Source organism: Megalops cyprinoides, chromosome 18 (assembly GCF_013368585.1).
Source record: "Megalops cyprinoides isolate fMegCyp1 chromosome 18, fMegCyp1.pri, whole genome shotgun sequence".
Classification (NCBI taxonomy): Eukaryota; Metazoa; Chordata; class Actinopteri; order Elopiformes; family Megalopidae; genus Megalops; species Megalops cyprinoides.
In genome coordinates, this window is record NC_050600.1 from 15,987,709 (window position 1) to 16,007,906 (window position 20,198).

General features: G+C 41.4%; 1 protein-coding gene across 1 annotated transcript in view; it reads left to right on the plus strand.

The window, feature by feature from the left end:
• LOC118793627 (RING finger protein 24-like) overlaps positions 1 to 20,198 on the plus strand; it is a 35,115-nt gene that overhangs the window by 1,047 nt on the left and 13,870 nt on the right. The window contains exons 2-3 of the mRNA XM_036551854.1: positions 8,962 to 8,997; positions 17,119 to 17,262. Coding sequence (XP_036407747.1) covers positions 8,962 to 8,997; positions 17,119 to 17,262 — 180 coding nt within the window. The remainder of the gene's footprint in view (positions 1 to 8,961; positions 8,998 to 17,118; positions 17,263 to 20,198) is intronic.

The window sequence follows — 20,198 nt, forward strand, 5'->3', positions numbered from 1 at the left end:
AAGTGTTGGGACACATCAACATTACTTAATGTTCCTGCCACTGATACTGTCTGAATGAATCTACTAATGAAGAAATCTGTTAATGAAGGAACGCATTCATTTCTTTAATGAATGCATTAAAAGCCAACCATCATAACGCATTCCATTTAGACACAGTCATTTTTTACACTTCCTGCTTCGAGAGATAATGATTTCTGATATTATAATTGGCCTCCAGCCAATTATGCATTTTGTTTTCGATGAAACATTACTGCATTATCTCCTGAATTCCATCCTGTTGAATGGTATGCCACATTTGACAAGCAAGATAAAATATACAACCGATTTAAACTGTAAATTAGACAGGGTGACTCTACAAATTAAAATTGTACAGTTTCCAGCATGGTCCTTTGGCCTGAGCATCATATGCCAAGACATCAGTGCTGTTCTGTTTCAAAAGGAACAGCAAAAAACGTTTGTCTCTCAGCTCAGCCTGAGAGCTCTGGGGACGCAAGGTGATTTAAGTCATATTAGACCTATATACAGGACATAGACAAAATTATGGAAATACCAAACACTATATGAATATTTTAGATATAGTGATTGGGTAGACTGTGGAAAGTGTTTGACTTCATCCTACTATTCATGAAACCACACCGTTTATCAGTGTGTAAGGAGCTGTTATCATTTTGGAATATGGGAAGATCTTGAGGAAACAATGTTTGCAACTTGGTCACCTAAAATGACTTCATATTCCTCAACCATTATTATACCATGCACCAGAGTAATAATTGGACCCAATGACTCCCATGAGATAGCTTCCCAAAGCATAACAGCTCTATTACTATGTTTAACAGTTACTAACAGACAATGTGGGTTGAAGGCTTCCTTTGGCTTTTTCCAAACATAAGCCCATCCCAATGTAGGAAAAAGAGTAAAAAATGACTCATCATCATACACACCATATTACTTTCTTCCATTGCACGGAGATCCAGGTTTTGTGCTCATTACACCAGGTTGTTTGTTGTTGCGCATTGTCCATGGTTATAAGTGGTTTCCAAATGGCAGTGCTACTATTAATATTAGCTTTGTGAAGCTCATAGCGTACAGTTTTTCTTAGGCTGGGTCACAGAGATGTAGAATACATCCTGCGTTAATTCTTGAGTGAATGAAAGTGTGTTAAATGAAAAAAGTATGAACACAATCTTCTCCACTTTTAGTGTTTTTGAATCATTAGACCTATCTGTTTCAATCTAAACAAATGGGTTTCATCAAAGAAGATTTGAATGTTATGTCTATATTTGCTTAAGTTTAAACTCTCATTTATCTCTTGATAAAAGCAACATTGTCTGTTTTCCACCTTATCCTCAAAATAATTATACTTACAGTGAGGGATTATATATCGAGATCATCTTACTGCAGCATCAGACTTTATCTTTGTTGTTTTTTTAAACAAGTCTCCATTTGTTACCTTCCAAAATAAGCAGTTTATCTTGTTCATGCTAACTCTTTATCGTGCCCATGGGCATAATCAGGTTACAAAAATATAATTCACCTGAGTTAAAGAGTTAGAATGAAACAAAATATTCCTGTTGATGCAACCACAAACCTTTTAGATGGCTTCATTCTGACAGACTCTGAGATGGATGGCTTTCGATGGGGCCACCTAAGGAGACAAAATGGCTTCCAAGGGGCCAGCTTCAATCAGCTCTGACAAACACTGGCATGGTAATAATTAGGTTATGGAAATACTGTCAGGATCCACTCGCTTGGTGTGACCTCTGTCTTTGTTTCAGCCCATCTAATGAAGTACAAAAGACGTGCTGATAAGTAGGGGCTGGGAAAGAGGCCAGCATCATGGTGGGAATGAAGTGTTTGACATCATTTTAGTCTCATAGCAGCTTGCCCACAAATAATGAGCAGTGAAGCTTCAATGACCAATGTCTCATATAGTGTGTCACTGTAAATTTGACCTTGTTTAGAATAGGCTAAATATGAAAATATCATATTTGTAGCATTAGAGCAAGCTTCAATGTGGCCTGATAATGTCTGTGATTACTATGGATATACCCTGCAATTTTTGTTTCACTCAGGTATAAACCTGATCAGCATACACCTGATACACAAGTATACACCTGAGATCTTCAGTGAAACTTACACCAGTCTCAAATATGACTAATTATTTCTCTAAAACAGGTGTTACAAACAAATGATGATACTCATACACAATCCTCTCAAATAAAGATATGTATCATACTTTACTTATTGACACCTTGTAAATGTATATGGACAATTAGTAGTTTAACCCAGCAATATAAGACAAAAGTAATAACAACTTCTGTGAAAATATACCATGGTCTGTTCATTTTGAGACAGGAAAAGTATAATGGCAGAAGAATAATATGAAAAAATATGGCACATCCACATTTACAGTATTGAATCCCATTCCATATAAATTGGTTATCAACAAACAAATTGTATCATTCTTCATACCATGGTAGTTCATAGATGGGTGCCTTTGGTTTTTAGAAAAATGTAAAAAGGTCAGAAATATCCCAAGTTATTGGAGTTTTTTTTTTTTTTTTTGGGGGGGGGGGGGGGGGGGGGGTTGTGGATTTCAAGTTTTGGGTTTCCCCAATTTGTCCTCTGCACTTTGAAGAAAGGACTGTCTAAAATGTCTGTTATTGTTTGATTGACTTTCAACAGCATACCAAATGTAGTCTCCATTTGTTTTCAGTGCTAAGCATGAGAATATTATCACGCAGGAAAAAATAAACAAACTGGGTTTACTTCAAACAAATCACAATCAGCCTAAATGTTTCTTATCATGGAATTATGGAGTGGCCAGCCAATAAAGCACTTAGCTAAACTTCCCTAACCTTACTTACATTTTAAGGTGGACAATGTATTGAAAAAAGCCATTATTCATTGACAGAAACAAACAAAAAAAATCACAGCACATAAAATGAAGCACCAAAAGTGTAGAAAGTAATAAAATTCAAGTTGTTATTTACTTTCTCACTTTCTGTTACCTTAACATTTTTTATGCTATGTTTTACATCTGATAAAGAAATATAAGAGACAAACATTTATACTGTGAAAGCATAGGGGCAGATTGAAGAATACATGTAGTTCATATAAGTATAACTGTAATCACAACAAGGATTGTTTTCAAGTTCCACAGAACCCCTTTGAAAAGCCAAGCCTGCATATCCTTATAAAGCCCTTTCCATGTAATTGAAGAAAACTTCTATTTTTATCACATTGCATAGAGTCACATTATGTTAAAATTAGGGCTACTGCATGACAATGCCATTATTGTAACACATGGTTCACATGTTTTCTATAATGAGGTGGGAGGCAGACTACCTTTTTAGGCATAGCTTCAACAACCTGATTATTAGAGCATAACACAGGCCGAGGTATCACACAGTTATGTGCAAAGAAAAAGGAACCAAAAATCCACTTTTGGCAAACCCGATTTCTTCTCATTTTGTTTTTCAATACTGTTGTTTGCTGTTTTGAGACCTTGAACATGTGCTGACCTGCGCAGGTTTTCTGAAATGAGGGTCACATCAGAGCCGGGGTCAATAAATAACTGTCAGCCGTCACTACAATTACGATGTGAAACGGGAGAGTGGATGGGTCTGTTAGCACAGGCTTGCATTTCATCAACGTGGCCATCGTGTCAGCTTTGGCTGTTGCCTAGCCTTCCCTTGTCTCCTTGGCAAGTCTCAACGTTAGGCTGGAATTAAACTCTCTCACGAAATGAATGTGTGGACCCCGCTTACCTGTGTTGAAAGTAGAGGGAAAAGTGCCGATGACGTTTTGGCGACCGGTCTTTTTGCATGAAAACTCTCACAGAGCAGCCGCATGACCATGAGTAATGACAATGTGGTCAACAGTGTCTGTCATAAAAGCCATTATGCTGAACTCCTACAGCAGATCTGTCAGTATTCCTGCTGTCTGCTGAAGAGATCCGTGTGAGATGCGGCCTGCTGTGACCTGGGGAACACAGTGGCTGAAAAGATGGATGGCTTGTGGAGCATCACTTAGGGGTGCGTGTGCAGGTCATATCACGCAGACACCTCAGATACCCCACACAGTGACCCTCAGACTCATATATCTGCCCGTGTCCTGTGTTCCCACACTCTTCAAAGCTCAAAGTGTTTTTTTTAAATGTCCATGAAATGTTGTTTGGATAGAATTTTGGTTCTGGTTAAGCAATTTTTTTTCCTAGCTTATCCAGTGATCTTGAGATCATTTCAGTTTGGTTGGAGAAAATCTGCCAGTTTAGATAGCAGCCAACTACAATAAAAATAGTCACTTCCCATCTTGTATATAACCAGCCATTTAATTAAAGGACACCTTTGTGCTGAAATCAAATTAACCATTTACTATCTATTACTTGTCTACTATATCAAATTGGAAGTTGAACTTACTGATTTTGTTAAAATTTTTGTCAGTGTTATTGTTTTTAACATGATAAGTACATGTTTACTATTATTCAGCATTATGCAAAAGACACCTAACAGGGTGACACCACGGTTGTCAGTAATATTGACAAACTGCATCCAAGTTGTTCAGGACGTCAAAAGTCAATGAAAGAGATCAACATAATAATCTGTGAATCAACACACTCTGTAATATGACCCCCCCCCCCCCCCCCCCCCCATTCTTCTTCCTTAATATACTAACAAATTGGAAAGGACTATCATTTTCCATGTAAGAACAGCTGCTTGATATCCCTGCAGCAGCTTGAAATAGCCCACTGACAATGTATTGTTTCCACTCTGCATTTCAGACTCACAAATAGCATGGGAGGATTGCACGAACAACCTAAAATCAGGAGCATTCCACAGCCAGGGATCTAGCCAGTGGTCAGTATTTCATTCTGAATAGATGGTGTTAGCCTCACAAAACTAATGAGAGCAACAATCTTGCTACTATTTTCTGTAGTTGGAGGAGTGGAGTGCTGTTGATTCCCTCAGACCCAATGTTTCAGTCATTCAGGAAAAACATCAGCTTGGGAATTTTCAGGGGGGAATTATGTGCAAGTATATCTCAAACATTTCTCTTGTCTCTGCTTTTTCATGTCAAGCCAGATGTTTTCCTGTGACAGATTGGCTCTCCTTTAAAAATGTTATCTGCTGAAAGATCCTAGTCATAATAAATCAGGATTGTTCGTGCATCACATTGAAATACAAGCATGTTGCCCTTGTTCTCTCATTGGCGGCCAGGTCTGATGTAAAAGGCTTTCCTCCGATTTTGATACTAGGCTGGGAAGATATGTTTTTCACTGCTCGGGGATAATACTTGAAGACACAGCAGTGATCCCTACAACATTATCAAAACAGAATGTAACACAGCTGTAGACTTCCTCTAGTACTGGCTTCCTAGATATCAGTGGACTATCAACATGCAAAGTATAAAAGGAAAGACATGCAGAACTGAGATCTGATTCCCCTTGTTTATTAAGAAATCCAAAAATGCAGCGCAGTTACTAAAAATGTATATTTCAAAACAAAGAAATGTGTAGAAAGCAGGTGTCTATAATTCTCTGATAGCCATAGTCACGGTTGAAACTTTACCTTACTTTACCTTATTGAGAATTCCCAACAGACCAATGCTCTCTGATCGCCGTCCAATCGATTGGAACGGCACAGCAGAGCTCAGATGTAGAGTTATACTGACCCCCACTGGTCATTTAGCACTCTGCATTGACTAGAGTGATTTAAAAAATCCATTAAAACCAAAAAAAAAAAAAGAAAAGACTAGTTATGACAATTATTAAGTTGCAGCTGCATCCCACATTACATGCACATTGGAGAGATAAAACCTCACTTGTCCTTTATTTTCAATAGTATCCAACCTGACCTTGCAGTGTGAAATGAGAGATCCACCATGAGGGGGGCAGGGAGAAAACTGCACACTGAATCCTCACACAGATGTGTGAGCAGGTGGGCTTTTCCTGCCCCTGGGGTTGTGCATGGGCACTCACTCTGATTTGTAGCTTGCGTTCTACAAATCCACAAATCCACTCCACTGCAATTTGCAATTGCGTGTTGGATTGCACTTTTCCAACCGAGGCATCCAAGAGCACAGTCCCCTGTGTTAGTAAGACAAATAGAAATGTCATGTATTCTCCACCAACATGCTGCGTCTAAATGCACTTGGTTGATTTGTGCTCTATAAGACAGTGATGATGATGCGATTTAGAACCGTAAATTATTACACCTTTCCAAAGACCAATAAATCCTTAAGTCATTCAGGCATGTAAAGAAAGAATTGTTTGGATTACTTGTACTGTCCACCCATTATTCCTGTGAAAATTGCCTTACTGATAACTAATATCATTCTCTCAGTTTCTACAGGATCAAATTGTCAGCTGGCAACAACATTCAAATTCAGCAAATCAAGAATCACAATGCAATAAAAACATGTTTTGTTAACCTATCATTTTTTATCTTCAGCAAATAGGCATTACAATTACTGAGAAAGAATAATATGTAGCCTTGTGCATGTAACAAGCAGGTAAAATCTGCTCTACAAAGTTTAGGTGATAACTTCATGCTGTGTCTCAGCTACATGCACATAGTAAAAGATCATTCTACCCTTTTGTTAACTGAAAGAAGGCATATGGATAATTTCGGCATCTCAGGATTCACAATAAAGTGATAGATTTTTATGGATTGAAAAGATCATTGGGACCTTGGCCTTCATGGCTTCCTGGATATAAAGTGTTTGATTTGTACCAGCCCGCAGGCTGGCGCCAAACCGCCTCCTCAAGCCTGACACATCAGTTGAGCCTGTGCCAGCCCAGAGTAATAGTGGGTCACGGTCAATAGGCTTTTGTGGTTGCTGCCATCTCTTCCACCTGCCCTCCCCATGTTGTCCATTCAAAAGGTCACATGATCTTCCACTCGGTCCAATCATAACATCTTCCTCTGGCTGTCACCTTATCAGTATTCATCGTCTTGAGCGCCAGACAGCAAATCCGATCTGTGACTTGGTTTCAAAGAAAAGAAAAATCTGACGCTCTTCTTCAATTGCAATGAAATATTTTTTTGTTTTTCATTTTACGAAACTGAGTAATTAACCGGATTTTCATCCTAACGCCAAGAGACATCTATTCGTTTCAATACAACAGCAGAGGCTTGACCAAGAATACAGTATGTGCGTCTTAAGAAGTGAGGACAAACTTTGCTTACACAATAGTTTGTCTCAGCTTTAATAAAATTACCTGTAACACTCTAATGTAAGCTAGTGAACTGTTGGCTACGGACGGTGTAGTTTATGGTGAGGTTTGTCGTGCAGGTATGTAAGGGGAGATTTGGTGATAACTGTTGAACGGTAACGACGAATAGCCGACGATTTGCGTACGGGAAGGCTATCTTAAGGCAACGTTAAAGACTTTCGTTCGATGAAAAAAAGATTACAATTCAACACTCTTGCTGGCAACATGTGACACATGTTTACACTGGGGCAGCATCCGCCCTGAAATGGACAACGCCTCTGTGGCCGGCAAACAAATCAGTTTTACAACATGGCATTGGAAAAAAATAAAACATTCATTGAGGCGCAGCACTACAATACATAATCCATGCACCCCTCCTCCTCTCCGCCGAGGACCCGCCCAGCTCCTGCTCGACCACTTCGCACCCCGCACACCCACACCGAGATGGTCTGTATCTTGAGTCTGGCTTAGAGATCGTACATCGTGCGCTACGTGCAAGGACAAAATTGAACTAAAATATATTTTATTTCACAGGCAAACAGTCGAGGCTACGCGTCAAGTGTTTTGTTATTGTTTTTAGCAATATGGCTAGTTTGCTTGCCACATCATTTAATTAGCCAGCTGACTAACTAGCTGGCAAGGCTGGCTAACTGCCTAGTTAGCCAACGTCATTTCTCAAACACACCAACAGATTGGTAAGTTTACTTTTATTGCGTACCTAGAAATAATAATCAGCTATTAGGATGATACTTAGCCAACGTTATAGCTCCGTTCTGTACCGCTACACAGTTTCTAATGTATGGCTAACGTTAATCTAACGTTAGCTTCAGGGCTTTCTGTTACAACGTTTGCCGTCTTTTTATACAGCGCAAGTGCTAGTTAGGTATTTTACCATATACCAGCTTGCTTAGAATTAATGTCATCGGTTGTTTATTTCTATGGTCGTTGAAAATATTACTAGGAAATTAGCTAGTGTGGCTAACGTTAGTGTATTTGAGAGCACTGGTTTGCCTTGTCATACGTCATAGGTCGTAGCTTCAGATAGCTAGATAGCTAGCTATATTGGTTTAGTGCATGACAGCTGAAGAACCAGCTATGGGGGCCCAGTTGTATGATATTGCAACATCAGAAACACACAGTTTGAGAACCAGCAAACCTCAGGACGTCGCTAAAGATTGGCATACTGTATTGCAGTCCAAATCTGCCGCGTAAAAGTGATCAGCTGTACGCATGCAGGGAGCTGCTAATGACGTTGCCACCCGTTGTATATTGACGTTGTGGAAATATACATTGCTAGCTTACTCTGTAGTAGGCGAGCCAGTAACTCTTGCTACCTAACTCATTTGCAGTAGATAGAAAAAGGAGTAATATCGAACCGTTTTGACGGAGCCATGTGTGCATGAGTCTCTGCCAGTTTACGAATGGATTCTGTAGCAGCAGAGTATATCTTGGATTTCTGCTCCTTTTAGTTTCCACTGCTGCTGTAAACCCAACAGGGGGCACGCAACCAACAGTTATTTTCTTTCCCAATTCAGTGCCTCTTGCAGGGAACATTTTGTACTGTACAGATCTGTTCTGTGGTTGCCTCCCGATGATATATTAATTGCAGAAAAGTGTACGTTATACAAAGGTGAAAATGAAGCCTACCTGTGATTTAAAACCATTTGGTCGGAAAATGGTGGTTTGCAGTTTGAAATTGATCTTTTTTAAGTTCTCTTTATGGAACCGACCCTTTGCTATTAAAGACAACCATCATTGGATCAATTTAGATGGCAATATAGGTACTCTTGCATGTGTTTACCAGTACTAGTGTTGGCTTGGGAGGACATTTTCTATACTGTATAATTGACCCTGAAAGTTAAGCTAACAGCTGTTGACACACCATCATTGTGGTCAAAAATGCCTTAATTAGTCCATTTTGTTATATACAAAAGAAGAAATATGCATTGTTATTTTACTCATTGGCCTACAATGATGATTTTACATCCTCACAAGCACCTTTGGATGTCAAGTAGAGCTGTTAAAAAATGAAACCGACTGAAGGCATGTTTATGAGTAAAAGCTTATGTGAAAGAGTTAATGCAAAACCTTTTCCAAAACTGCAGTTAAAGAAAAAATATGACAGAACAGCTGTGAGCGTATGTCTGCTCTGTTGTTGGTGCCGTGGAGTCAAACCTGTGGGAGGTGAATAAGGAAAGGTCAGCACAACGAGAGGGCCAGGAATATGTGTTTGGGATTGTGTGATGGGGAGGTGTGTTTAATGAGGCATTTTGGGATGGGGAATGGGGGCTGTTAATTGTCTTTCCTATGCTTCATTTGCCTTGAGTGTTGCATCACCTAGTATATACTCAGTGAGCACACACAACTTGTGACAAGTATCTGTTTGAGTATGGCTGCTCTCCACATAGCTGGTCTGAGGTGCACAGTGCCCCTCGGAGCGCCTTTTTTTCCCTGCCACCTTTTTCTCCACTGTTAACGTGGACTTGGATATGAGTGTACAGACTGAGGCTGCCACTCACAGGTGGTTGCCCAGCTCTGCTTGATTCCTGCCAAGCTCCAGATCGGCTCTGCAAAGTGGATTAATTAGCTGCTACCGCTACACCATCACCCAAGTCAAGGGGAGCAAGATTAATCCTGTTAACCGCGCGCTGCGTGAATGTTTTTCTCCTGCTTTTTCACGTCCAGCGATATTCGGCATGGCAAACAACAGCTCTTGTTGACCTGATCCTCATTATATGTTTGTGCCTGAGATTCTGCAGCATTTTCCGTGTGAGTTGGACACGTTTCTCTGTAAAATATAGCCTTATGGTAATGTGAACATTTCAAAATGTTTGGGCTGTTAATTGTTTGCATAATAGATTGGAGAAGGAAAAAAAGTTGACTTCAGGTGACCACTGTAATAATAATTAACCTCATTGGTGGCCTTGAATGACTATGAAGTTTCTACTAGTTTGCACTGTAACTTAAACTCTTTACAGACAGTCGTCATACTGTTCGCCGTCTATTCAGTCTCTTGGTTTAACTGTTATTCATCCTAGGCATATGTGATGTTAATGTGTTTTTTAATATGTGCTGGGATGGATGTGCTGAGTGTTCATTAGGCATGCATATTATAAAAACAGGAAGTATTCAATGGTTGCTGTTTATTTTGCTCCTTAGTTGCAAAACATTGTTACTGTGGGATCTGCTCAGCCTGTCAGTCTGTGCATGAGGGACACCACCTTTTCAAGGGCTTCTTCATGCACCAGCTGCGAAAAACAACAGCAGAGTGTGGTAGTTAAAGTGACAGAGTCAGAATGTAGTCTGCATCTACCACTTTCATTTCAGTTTGACCAACTTTTTATAAACAAGCCACAGAAATAGATTTTTCTAGTAGCCAAGTACATTTTAAATGTAGCAATGCAACAATCAATTCAGCAATGTCTAGTACTCAGAGGTGACAAGAACTAAACACTGAAATACAGTCCAGGTCATTAAAAGTTTCCAAGATTTTTATGTTTGTTGCAAAGGCTCCAGTGACTAATACATATCTTTCCTTATCGTTGGTACGGTGATGGAGCCATAGGCTAATACACTGAGCTGTCTGGGCATGGTGCAAGTAGATGGTCGCTATGTAAAAGTCCAAAAAATCCTTGAAAAGGTTCAGTGCTTAAATAACAATAAGATAATAATGGAGAGGGAAGAGGCTGTGACTTGCATGAAGAAGCATAACGAATCTAAGATACACAAATACACACACACACAGCAAGACGCTCAGAGCAGTGGCAAGAGCCCTGTTATTACCTGGGATGTCTGGGAATTAACTGGGATAAGTTATGCAGACATTTGCTGGTCTGCTTTGTCCTATTCTGCTACCAAAAATACACTGTCATGAAGAATCACGTGAAGACTCATGTTTTTTAATTGATTGGGCCATCATGGAAAGTGTGTGCCATGTGTATGTTTTTAGATGGCACTCCAGTTGCTCTGGGATCATGTGTCAACCCAGCAAATAGAATCCAGTACAGAGGCTCTGAATAGCCTATGTGGACTGAATTGTAGATGGGGGGAATCAAATGTAAGAGACGGATAGAAGAAAACAACTGTTTGATTCGAGTTTGGACAGGAGAAACTTTAGGAGGACATGTCTACCATCTACCGATGTGTAAACCAGCTGCCTAGCTTTGGCCGCCAGGCTACAGCTGAGAGATCCTCATGTGTGTCATCCTCGCTGTGTCTTCATATCCCCATCAGAGCTCAGCACACAGGCGTAGATACACTTACACACACTGCCAGGTTCATCTCGAGTTCAGCCAGGCAGCCACACTGGAGACCCGTCTTCTTTGTTTGTACACATCACATTGAAATGTGTGGTGAAGAAAGGGAGTCAGCAGGACAGCTGTATTCACAAATTTTGCAGTTGGGCACAAAAAAACTTGGCAAGTGAATGCGGTGGAAAATACACATTTCATTAAAATGTGCATCATTTCTAGTATTACATTGCATTACATTACATGCATTTAGCAGACACTCTTATCCAGAGCGACTTCCAGCACAATAGAACGTAAGTGTATCAATGCAAGTGAAAATGGTGAATACTTTCTTTAATCAGAATTCTGATTGAAATAGACTTTTTTTGCTGGAGTCGTCCTCAAGTGGAGATCTTAAACTGCAGAATGTGTCACGAGTATTATTTTAACTACAGAGTCCATACATGTGGTGACATGTTAGTGATCAGTATGGCTTGAGTTATGGTCCCTTCAAAAATGCACCGAAAAACCTTCCATTTACCTTGGGCTATGAAATAAATGAAATCAAGAATGTCTCTGATATAATTCATGTAAGCATGTGAGTGATTTCTGCATTGAGTGTGTTCAACTTTATATAGTTTAATGTCCCCGCTACAAACCTTAAATAACTCTCCTTGGAAGGAATAATACAGGGTGTTTAATTGTCTTTACTGTGAGTTAAGGACAAACACACAATGTCTCACATACTGTGGAGAACAAGGAAAAGCCAAACTCCATATTTCTGTCATAGTGTAGTCTCCCTGGGGCAGGGTACATTATTTACATTCAGAGGCCACCACAGCAGCTCTGTTTACGGAATCATTTCCTCTCTGCTCACCCGAAAAGTGCGCCTGTCATTCAGCGGAGCACTTTGAGCACGTGGGCATTCTGCGTGGTACTCGGTGAGCTTGAGGAACATGCAGTCCCTTTACGCGGTACATTTTTGTAAGTCGTTTTCACAGCACAAGATTAATTCTTGTAAAAAAAGAGATTGCAAGAACACCTCCCCCTCCACACACACAAACACTCTTACAAACTCACATGCTCACACACACATTCAGACATTTTAACCCCCCAATGTGCTATTCCACATATGCTGATGTTTTACAGGGTGGTGGATGAGACCTGAGTAGGTGGTTACATTTACTGGTCATAGCTCTTGCTGTTGAAATTGAATTGAGTTATATCACAAGACATGTGTTTGAAATGCAGACACTCTAGTCATCTAAACTTAAATGCAAGGACTAAGTCTACCTGAGAGACTGGATGTAGGATGTAGTTTATAACGTGAAGAAGAACATGTTTGTTTCTGTCGCAAATTGATGTTGAGGCACTTTTCATTTGATTAGGACATTTGGCCTGACATTTCTTATTCGTAGGGGTTTCAGACATTGCTGATTGTATAAAGTTAATGGCTGGCTTCCCAAAAAGAAAGTGCACGACCCGACTGAAACCTCAGACATGGCTTTGTGGTTGTTTACATGGAGGAGATTGAGTTACTGGGATGACAGGGGGGATTCACAGATGTCTTGCTAAGCACTTGCTGATGCAGTGCCCAGGGTGACTCTGGGGGCTTACCACTGCAGTCATGTTCTGGTGGCTCCAGGCTTCTTGGAAGTTATTCCAAAGAAATGCATTCAAACACCCTCTTCCTTGTGCTGCCCCCCAATTATTTGATGGGTGAATTTAAAATCACCACAAATTCAGTGATGTAAAAAACGTGTGTATGATCTTGGCAGAAGTGTTTTCTCACTCTTTTTATCCCGTTTCCTTTTATGTTGGCTGAGATTATTTTAAATGCTTGTTCTCAAGATAGCAGAGACAACTTTGGAAAGAGAAAAATACTGCCTAGGTATTGTACCTTGAATTTAAATACAAGTCTGTGTTTCACTACATTACATTACATTATTGGCATTTAGCAGACGCTCTTACCCAGAGCGACTTACATCATATGAGTGAGTAGATTGAATTAATGGCTCAGAATGTTAATTTTTTAGTGGAGATGGAGACCAGGCTGGATTTGGATATCACAAACCACACTACCCCACACCTCTTTTAAATACTGGTTTTGAATGAGATGTCAACAGCAGCAGTGTTGTCTTTTTAGTGTGCATGATACACAGCAATTATGTTGTCCATGGAAAGACTTTGAAAGATGGTATGTCAGAAGTTCTTTCAGGTACCTCTTTGATGTAAAGTGGTACATAGTAATTATGAGAACTGTAATGTCACACCTTTCACCTGTTTACCTGGCTTTGCATCTGTCCTGCTTTTCAGTTGTGCTATATTATCAAAAAGCTGTTTGTTTCTCCCTTTTTACAAGTCTTTGCCCCTAAATATTAAGCCCACCCAATGCCTTCAGTGTTTTTATATTAGCTTTGAAGCTAAATGGTTGTTTTCCCTGTTTGTCCTTTAAGAGAGTCTGGAGAGGATCCTTATGTTGACAGAAGGGTGACAGAAGTGCCATGTCTCTTCTGCTTCCCTGCCCCAACCCACAGACTTAGAGCGTATCGTGCAATTGCTCTTGATTGGAATCACCTGCTGGGCTGCAGAGATGGAGCCCTGGGCCTGGAGAGTGGAATAAAGTCATAAAAGGCCCTGCTGACAAATTGCTGGAGACTGAGAAGTGAGCAGATCTCCGACGCTGCCTGCGCTGGTTGATTCTCACCAGTGTCGGAGATCTGCTCACTGAGACGAATGGCAACTGCCACTTTAGGCCCAGTGCATTTTCCTCAACAAGACGAAGCTCACAGGCCCCCCGAGCTGCCGCCCTGCTCTGCTGCAAACTGTCACATTCCGTCCCCCCCCGCCACTGTTCATACAGAACATAATGTCCTCCTTTTCTCTCTGCCCGAACCGTGTAAATATTTCATCACGCCTGCATCAGAATGCGGGCCGCGTGTCCGGCGCGGGATCCTCCACGTTTGACAGGAATGTGCGAATGTCAGGGGGCCCTGTGGATTTAGTGTTTGGGAATCGAGATAACCGGCAGATAACTGGACAGATTTGTTTTGAGGGGGAAAGGGAGAGAGTTGGCACATGGCCACAGCTGACTAGGCACTCGGTGGGTGGGGAGGAGGGGGTATTTAAACAAGCGAGACAGATTCAAACCAGTGAACCAACAAACATTTTATTAAACACAGCCAGTCAGTGGAGAGGGTGAGCGAGGGGTGTTTGCATGTAGGTGATCTGTACATGTGTGAGAGAGTTAAAAAAAAATAACACCCCTTATCCCACACTCTTCCTGCCATGGGGCCCTGTGTACTGTGTAAGTTACAGATTGGTCATGCTGGGAACACTGTCACTGCCGCTTTAGTGCACGTTGTTTCTAAAATGACACCATGCCTGTCAGCGCAAACGGTCCGCTGGCAGTCCTAGAGTGTTGTTACCGCAGGTAGCGTGGTGCTGGAATGAAGCCTGGACTCCGGCTGTGTTCACAGCCGAGTCAATCAAGTAGCTCCCTGAGCGTTTTTTGAATCAATTCTAAAGCTCTGTGATGTGAATGATTCGGAGGGAAGTCATGCAGGGTTTGCTTTCCAGCCTGGCAAAACTGCTGAATTCTCACTCCCCCCCCTCTCTTTCTCTCTCTCTTTCTCTGTCCCTCTCCCCGCTGCCCCATTATTTGGCAGAATGCCGCATCCCCTGGCTTATCAGAGTAAAGACCACACAGGGTAACAGGCAGGAGAGCGGGGAGTGGAGGAGTAGGGTTTCATAACAGGCATGTTTTGTCACACTACGCCCCGTTCTCTAGCATGTGAGCGTGAATGTGCAGAGAGCACGTCTGTGTCTCTGCTCTCTGCATTTTGGAATGTGTTTGGATCGCTGGTGTCTGACAGCGTGTATATGTGTTAGTGTGTGAGAAACAAAGTGCCGGTCTCCTTGTGTACAATAGGGAATGTAATCGTAGTCCCGTGTAAAATTTACTTGAAATTCAGTTCAGTTCTTGACATTCTCTTTTTTCGTTTACATTGTTCCAGTCTGTTAAAAATAACGATGCAATAGAGAGGAAGACAAGGAAGGGACAGACTGAGATAGAGGGATGAAGAGAAGGAGAGAAGGAGAGGAAAAGACAGGGAGAGTGAGAGGGTCAGAAAAACAAAGAAAACTCACACCTGTGTGAGTGTGTGTGACTATGGGCTTTCGACTTGAAGAAAAGGATGAAGTTATGAAAATATATTTTTCTGTTTTTGCTCTGCATGCTTTCTTATGAAAATTCCCAGGGATACTTGCTTTAACCTGTCATGCAGATGAAGGTAACTTTGATGTGCTTGGATTTGATAGCAAGGGAGAGAGAGGGGAAGACAGGCAGAGAGAGAAATGGCAGCTGGCCCATGAGGAGAGAGTATGAGTGGAACACACTTCATGATGTATTAATTAAAGCCATCCCTTCTTCTCAGTAATTTACTGAACCGGGTCAGGTCAGCAGGGCCAGAGTACTCCCAGATCTCTGAACTGTGTGTTGGATCGGGGGGGGGGGGGGGGGGGTTGTGACTGGGTAGAGGGATCTCTTGATGCCCAGCAGCTCCTCCATTTCTAATTTATAACAGTCAGCAGAAAGCATCGCGCTGGCGAGAAGCCGATGTTGTGTGGGGCTGTGTGTGTCTCTGGTGTCCAATGTTTCGGCCCCCCTCCGTGCAGCTGGAAAAGCTGATTGCAGCTGTGGCATTTTGAATAGTTAATATGCACAATGTGCTGTTAAATGAAATAAATCAGTCCTGCTGCAGTCCTCCCTTCGTTTTCAATTCTATTTCTTCTGCTTTAAACAATTCAAGCTGCAGCTGTTGTGTGCCTAGTTTTATATCACTTAATGAGCAATTTTACCTTATGATTTGTTATTGATTTCAGAATGCTTACTTTGAGTGTCACAGCACTGCTTGGATAACACTGAAATACAATTACACAGTCTATTAATAGTAAAAGATTACATTTTACATAGCATCCTCCAAGGTTCTCAAAGTGCTATACAACCACCACTAATGTGTAGCAACTACCTGGGTGATGCATGGCAGCCATTTTGCACCAGAACACTCAAAACACGTCAGATGAGGCAGAGGGAATTTTTTAGCCAGTTACGTCAGGAGATTATTAAATGGCACCAGGGATTCAATTGCTGTCTGTGGGAAGTGCCGTGGGATTTTTAATGACCACAGAGAGTCAGGACCTCGCTTTAACGTCTCGTCCGAAAGATTACTTCTCTGACAGCAAAGTGTCTCGGCACTGGGCAAATGGTGCTAAGGTCCAGAGGGAAGACTGCTCCCTACCGGCCCACCGCCACCACTTCCAACAGCAACCTGTTGTACCAGGAGATGTCCCACCGAGGCACTAACTAAGCCCAGCGTTACTTAGCTTCAGACATTACGCAGAAAAGAGTTGCAGGGTGGTATGGCTGCCAGCAGTCTGATCAATGGAGACTGCCCAGACCATTCGCCGTTTTCTCTCAGTGAACTGTCAGTCATGTCAGTGGCGTTTGATCACTGAGCAGGATGAAATACCATGTAATAAAATTGTTTGTGTAATGTGACACCTGTGATTTCTCTGTAAGTAATTTAGAAGTGGCAAGACGTACCAAATTGTTGTGATTGAGTTTGGAACCTTTTTTTTGTTAATTGTGCACCTTTGTCTGTCTCCTTTCAGCCTAAGCCCTGAACCTCAGCAGTACACTTTCAGAATGCCGAACATAGGATTTCAGAACCTCCCCTTAAATATCTACATCGTTGTGTTTGGAACCGCCATATTTGTCTTCATCCTCAGCCTCCTCTTCTGCTGCTATCTAATCAGGTAATATGAGACAAACCATTGGCGTGTCTGAGCCTTGCTATGTTTTCTCTGTCTACCGGTTATTGTACTTGTGCTCATCATTCTCTTTTTCTTTGTGTTTCTTATTTGTTAAATTTCTGAAATCAGAAATGGATGTTCTGATTTTATGAGGACTCGCTTAGGTGCAGTTTCTTTGTGAGGAACTTGCTGCCATTTCAGTAGTTAAGGCTGCTTCTCTCTTAGTTTGTCTGTCAGACAACTGCAAAGCATTTAGCTCAGTGTTATTTTGCTTCAAGGAAATATATATCCAAATCTGACCCCAGGAGCCCTTGCTGAACTCATAAAGAAATGCTTTAAACAGAAGACCATGATGCAACTTTCTTTAAACTGCTATGTTGTTTAAAATACATGCAGTAGCTTCAGATACAAAGGCCTGGGAGTTATCTCTTAGTATTAGCTGTGTGCAGTGTCAGTGTTCCAGGAATGAGTTGGTGTGTAAAGCAACACCTCAAATCCTGGAGAGCAGAACACAGCTATTTCACAGGTGATCTGAATCCAAGTGGATTTGCAGAGAAAATAGTAATTATCTCTCTTTCACACCATGTACAACAACTCTGTGTTGAACTGAATCAACACACATTCAGTAACTGCCATCTTCTCTGTTGTAATAAATACTCTGATTGTATGCTTTGTGAGTAGGTGTGTTAGCTCAGTGAGTCTGTGAAAGGATCTTAATGTTCAGAACAGGGTTTCCTTTGTTCAGAAGTATGAATAAAGGTTTCCTTAGCTGCAGCTTCTCTGATAAACAGTATTTTCCACAGTCCATTCAGACCCAACAGATTAGGATTTGTAATTCCTTGCTTTGGTATTCTCTGCAGTGCTTGATAATGAAATGGCTTGATCAACCAAAGCGAGTCCAACGCATTTGAGCCGTGGATACTCCACAGCCAAATGATCTGACTGGACTCACACCAGTTTTCAGTGTGCTAAATTTTAATTTATAAAATCATGATACATCCTTTTTCAAAGTTGATAATGTCAGAAATTGTTCTATGGTAATTTATCCATTGAAGGTTCGACTCTTTTGTTTGTGTTCAGGTATCCAGTATGTTGTTATTTTTGCTTTTCATTTCGATGTGTGTCCTTTCATTCTGTTTTGTGTAATTGTTAACAAGGGTTTTCTGAATGAGTAAAAGGGTTTACAGCACAGTTTGGAGAAGATAATAAAAATGCTGACTTGATAATCTGAAAAATCCACCAGTAAAAGATCTCCCCCACTGAGATTTCAATATTATATTTCACACAGGCATTAAAAGCTGCTTAGTTGCGCCACTGTTCCTTAAATGTCGACTTAAACAAAAGCCTGTCAGTTGATTGGCGGTTTTTCTGAATGCCAAAGATGCCTGTTGTACCTCCTTGAAAACAAGACATCTTTTCCAGGTGTCCAAAATCACCTTTCGTTTCAAATCGGTTAAGTCTTTTAGAAATTACATATTGCCTTCAACAATTGCACAACAGGCTAATCCTAAACAGCTAAATGTTATTCAGTGTAAAACAGCCTTTTTGTGGGCTATTGGCAGTAGAACGTGATGAGGACAGTGCTGAATGTTATGTGCTGACTGCTGTGTGTTTCCAGGAGCTTCAGTGGAGCCCCTGCAATGCTAGCTGTCCTTCAGTCAGCTCAGCCTGTCACAGCTGGTGGGCCATCTTTTAAAGAGAGAGTACTGTACTTCTCGTACCAGTAGATTGTGCAGGGCATGGTGGACTGCAGCCCCAGAGCCACAGAGCTGCAGTACCCTCAGTCACCTTGGGTACACCACTGTACCTGTTTTTAACCATGGGTCATCCCATCCCTGGCACTGCCTAGCACTTAACATAATGTGCAGTTGTGTAGCATTACTTACCAAAGGCAGTGAGAACCAGCAGCTTTCAACCAAATTCAAGCTAACCAGCTGGGACCTGGTAAGTTTTTTTTTTTTTTCCCTTCATATTTATTATTGCCTGTCTGTTGTGTTAAGGTTTTGTTGCTAGTTGACCCCACATTTGATTTGATTCTGGACAAAAAGGTGGTCAGATTACCAAGTCATGGATGCACAAAGGTTCTTAGCTTTTAAAGATGCAGTCTCCCTTTTATGCTATTTGTGTTTTAATAGACTGGCCCATGCTATGCTAAAGCTTTTTAACAGCCTGTCATATGCATCGGTGAAATGACACTCTAAAATGACCTGGCAGTCAGGAAGGTGGCCGGAAACACCATATTTTAACTGAATCTCAGGCTAAGTGGGCTATTTTAAAGCTTTAAAGTGGGCTAACATGGAATTTCCCACAGCTCAGTGCCACAAGAGTGTCTGCACACAGTACATAGAGCCCAGAAATGATGTCACTCTTGGACTTCTCTCGGTAGAAAGCCGAGCTGGAAAACACCTACATTCTTTATGGACATGGACATGAAAGCACATCCTGAGCAGCTGTGTGTGTGTGACTTAGAAGTCGCATTAAGGTGTTTCCCAGTGGAATGAAAGCAGTACATCATAAGTGAATCTGCCTTGACTCATCTCCAATACATAATGAATGGCTTCAGCTCCTGTGTGAAGGCAGCTGGCTGATGCGTAAGGCGCGGGGGAGTCGTGTGCTGGAGTTGATCTGTGAATGGCTACCTTGTGTGGCCTGGGTAAAGGTAAACGGGTAGAACTGACAGTAGGCTGAACTTAGCAGCTGCATACGACTCCTTCAGATTCTGTTTGCCAACGAAAGCCAGCAAGGGTTTGTGAAGTACTCCTCCATACAGTGAACCACACTGACAGGGGATAGCGTTGGCCTGACTGTGCTCAAGTTGTAGGATGGCCATACTCACATTGCACTGAAAATAACAATCAGACCTAACCAATCACAGACCGATTGCAACCTACAAAAGAAACTAAACCCTTAGCAGATTTTTTTTTTTCTTCTGAAACTAA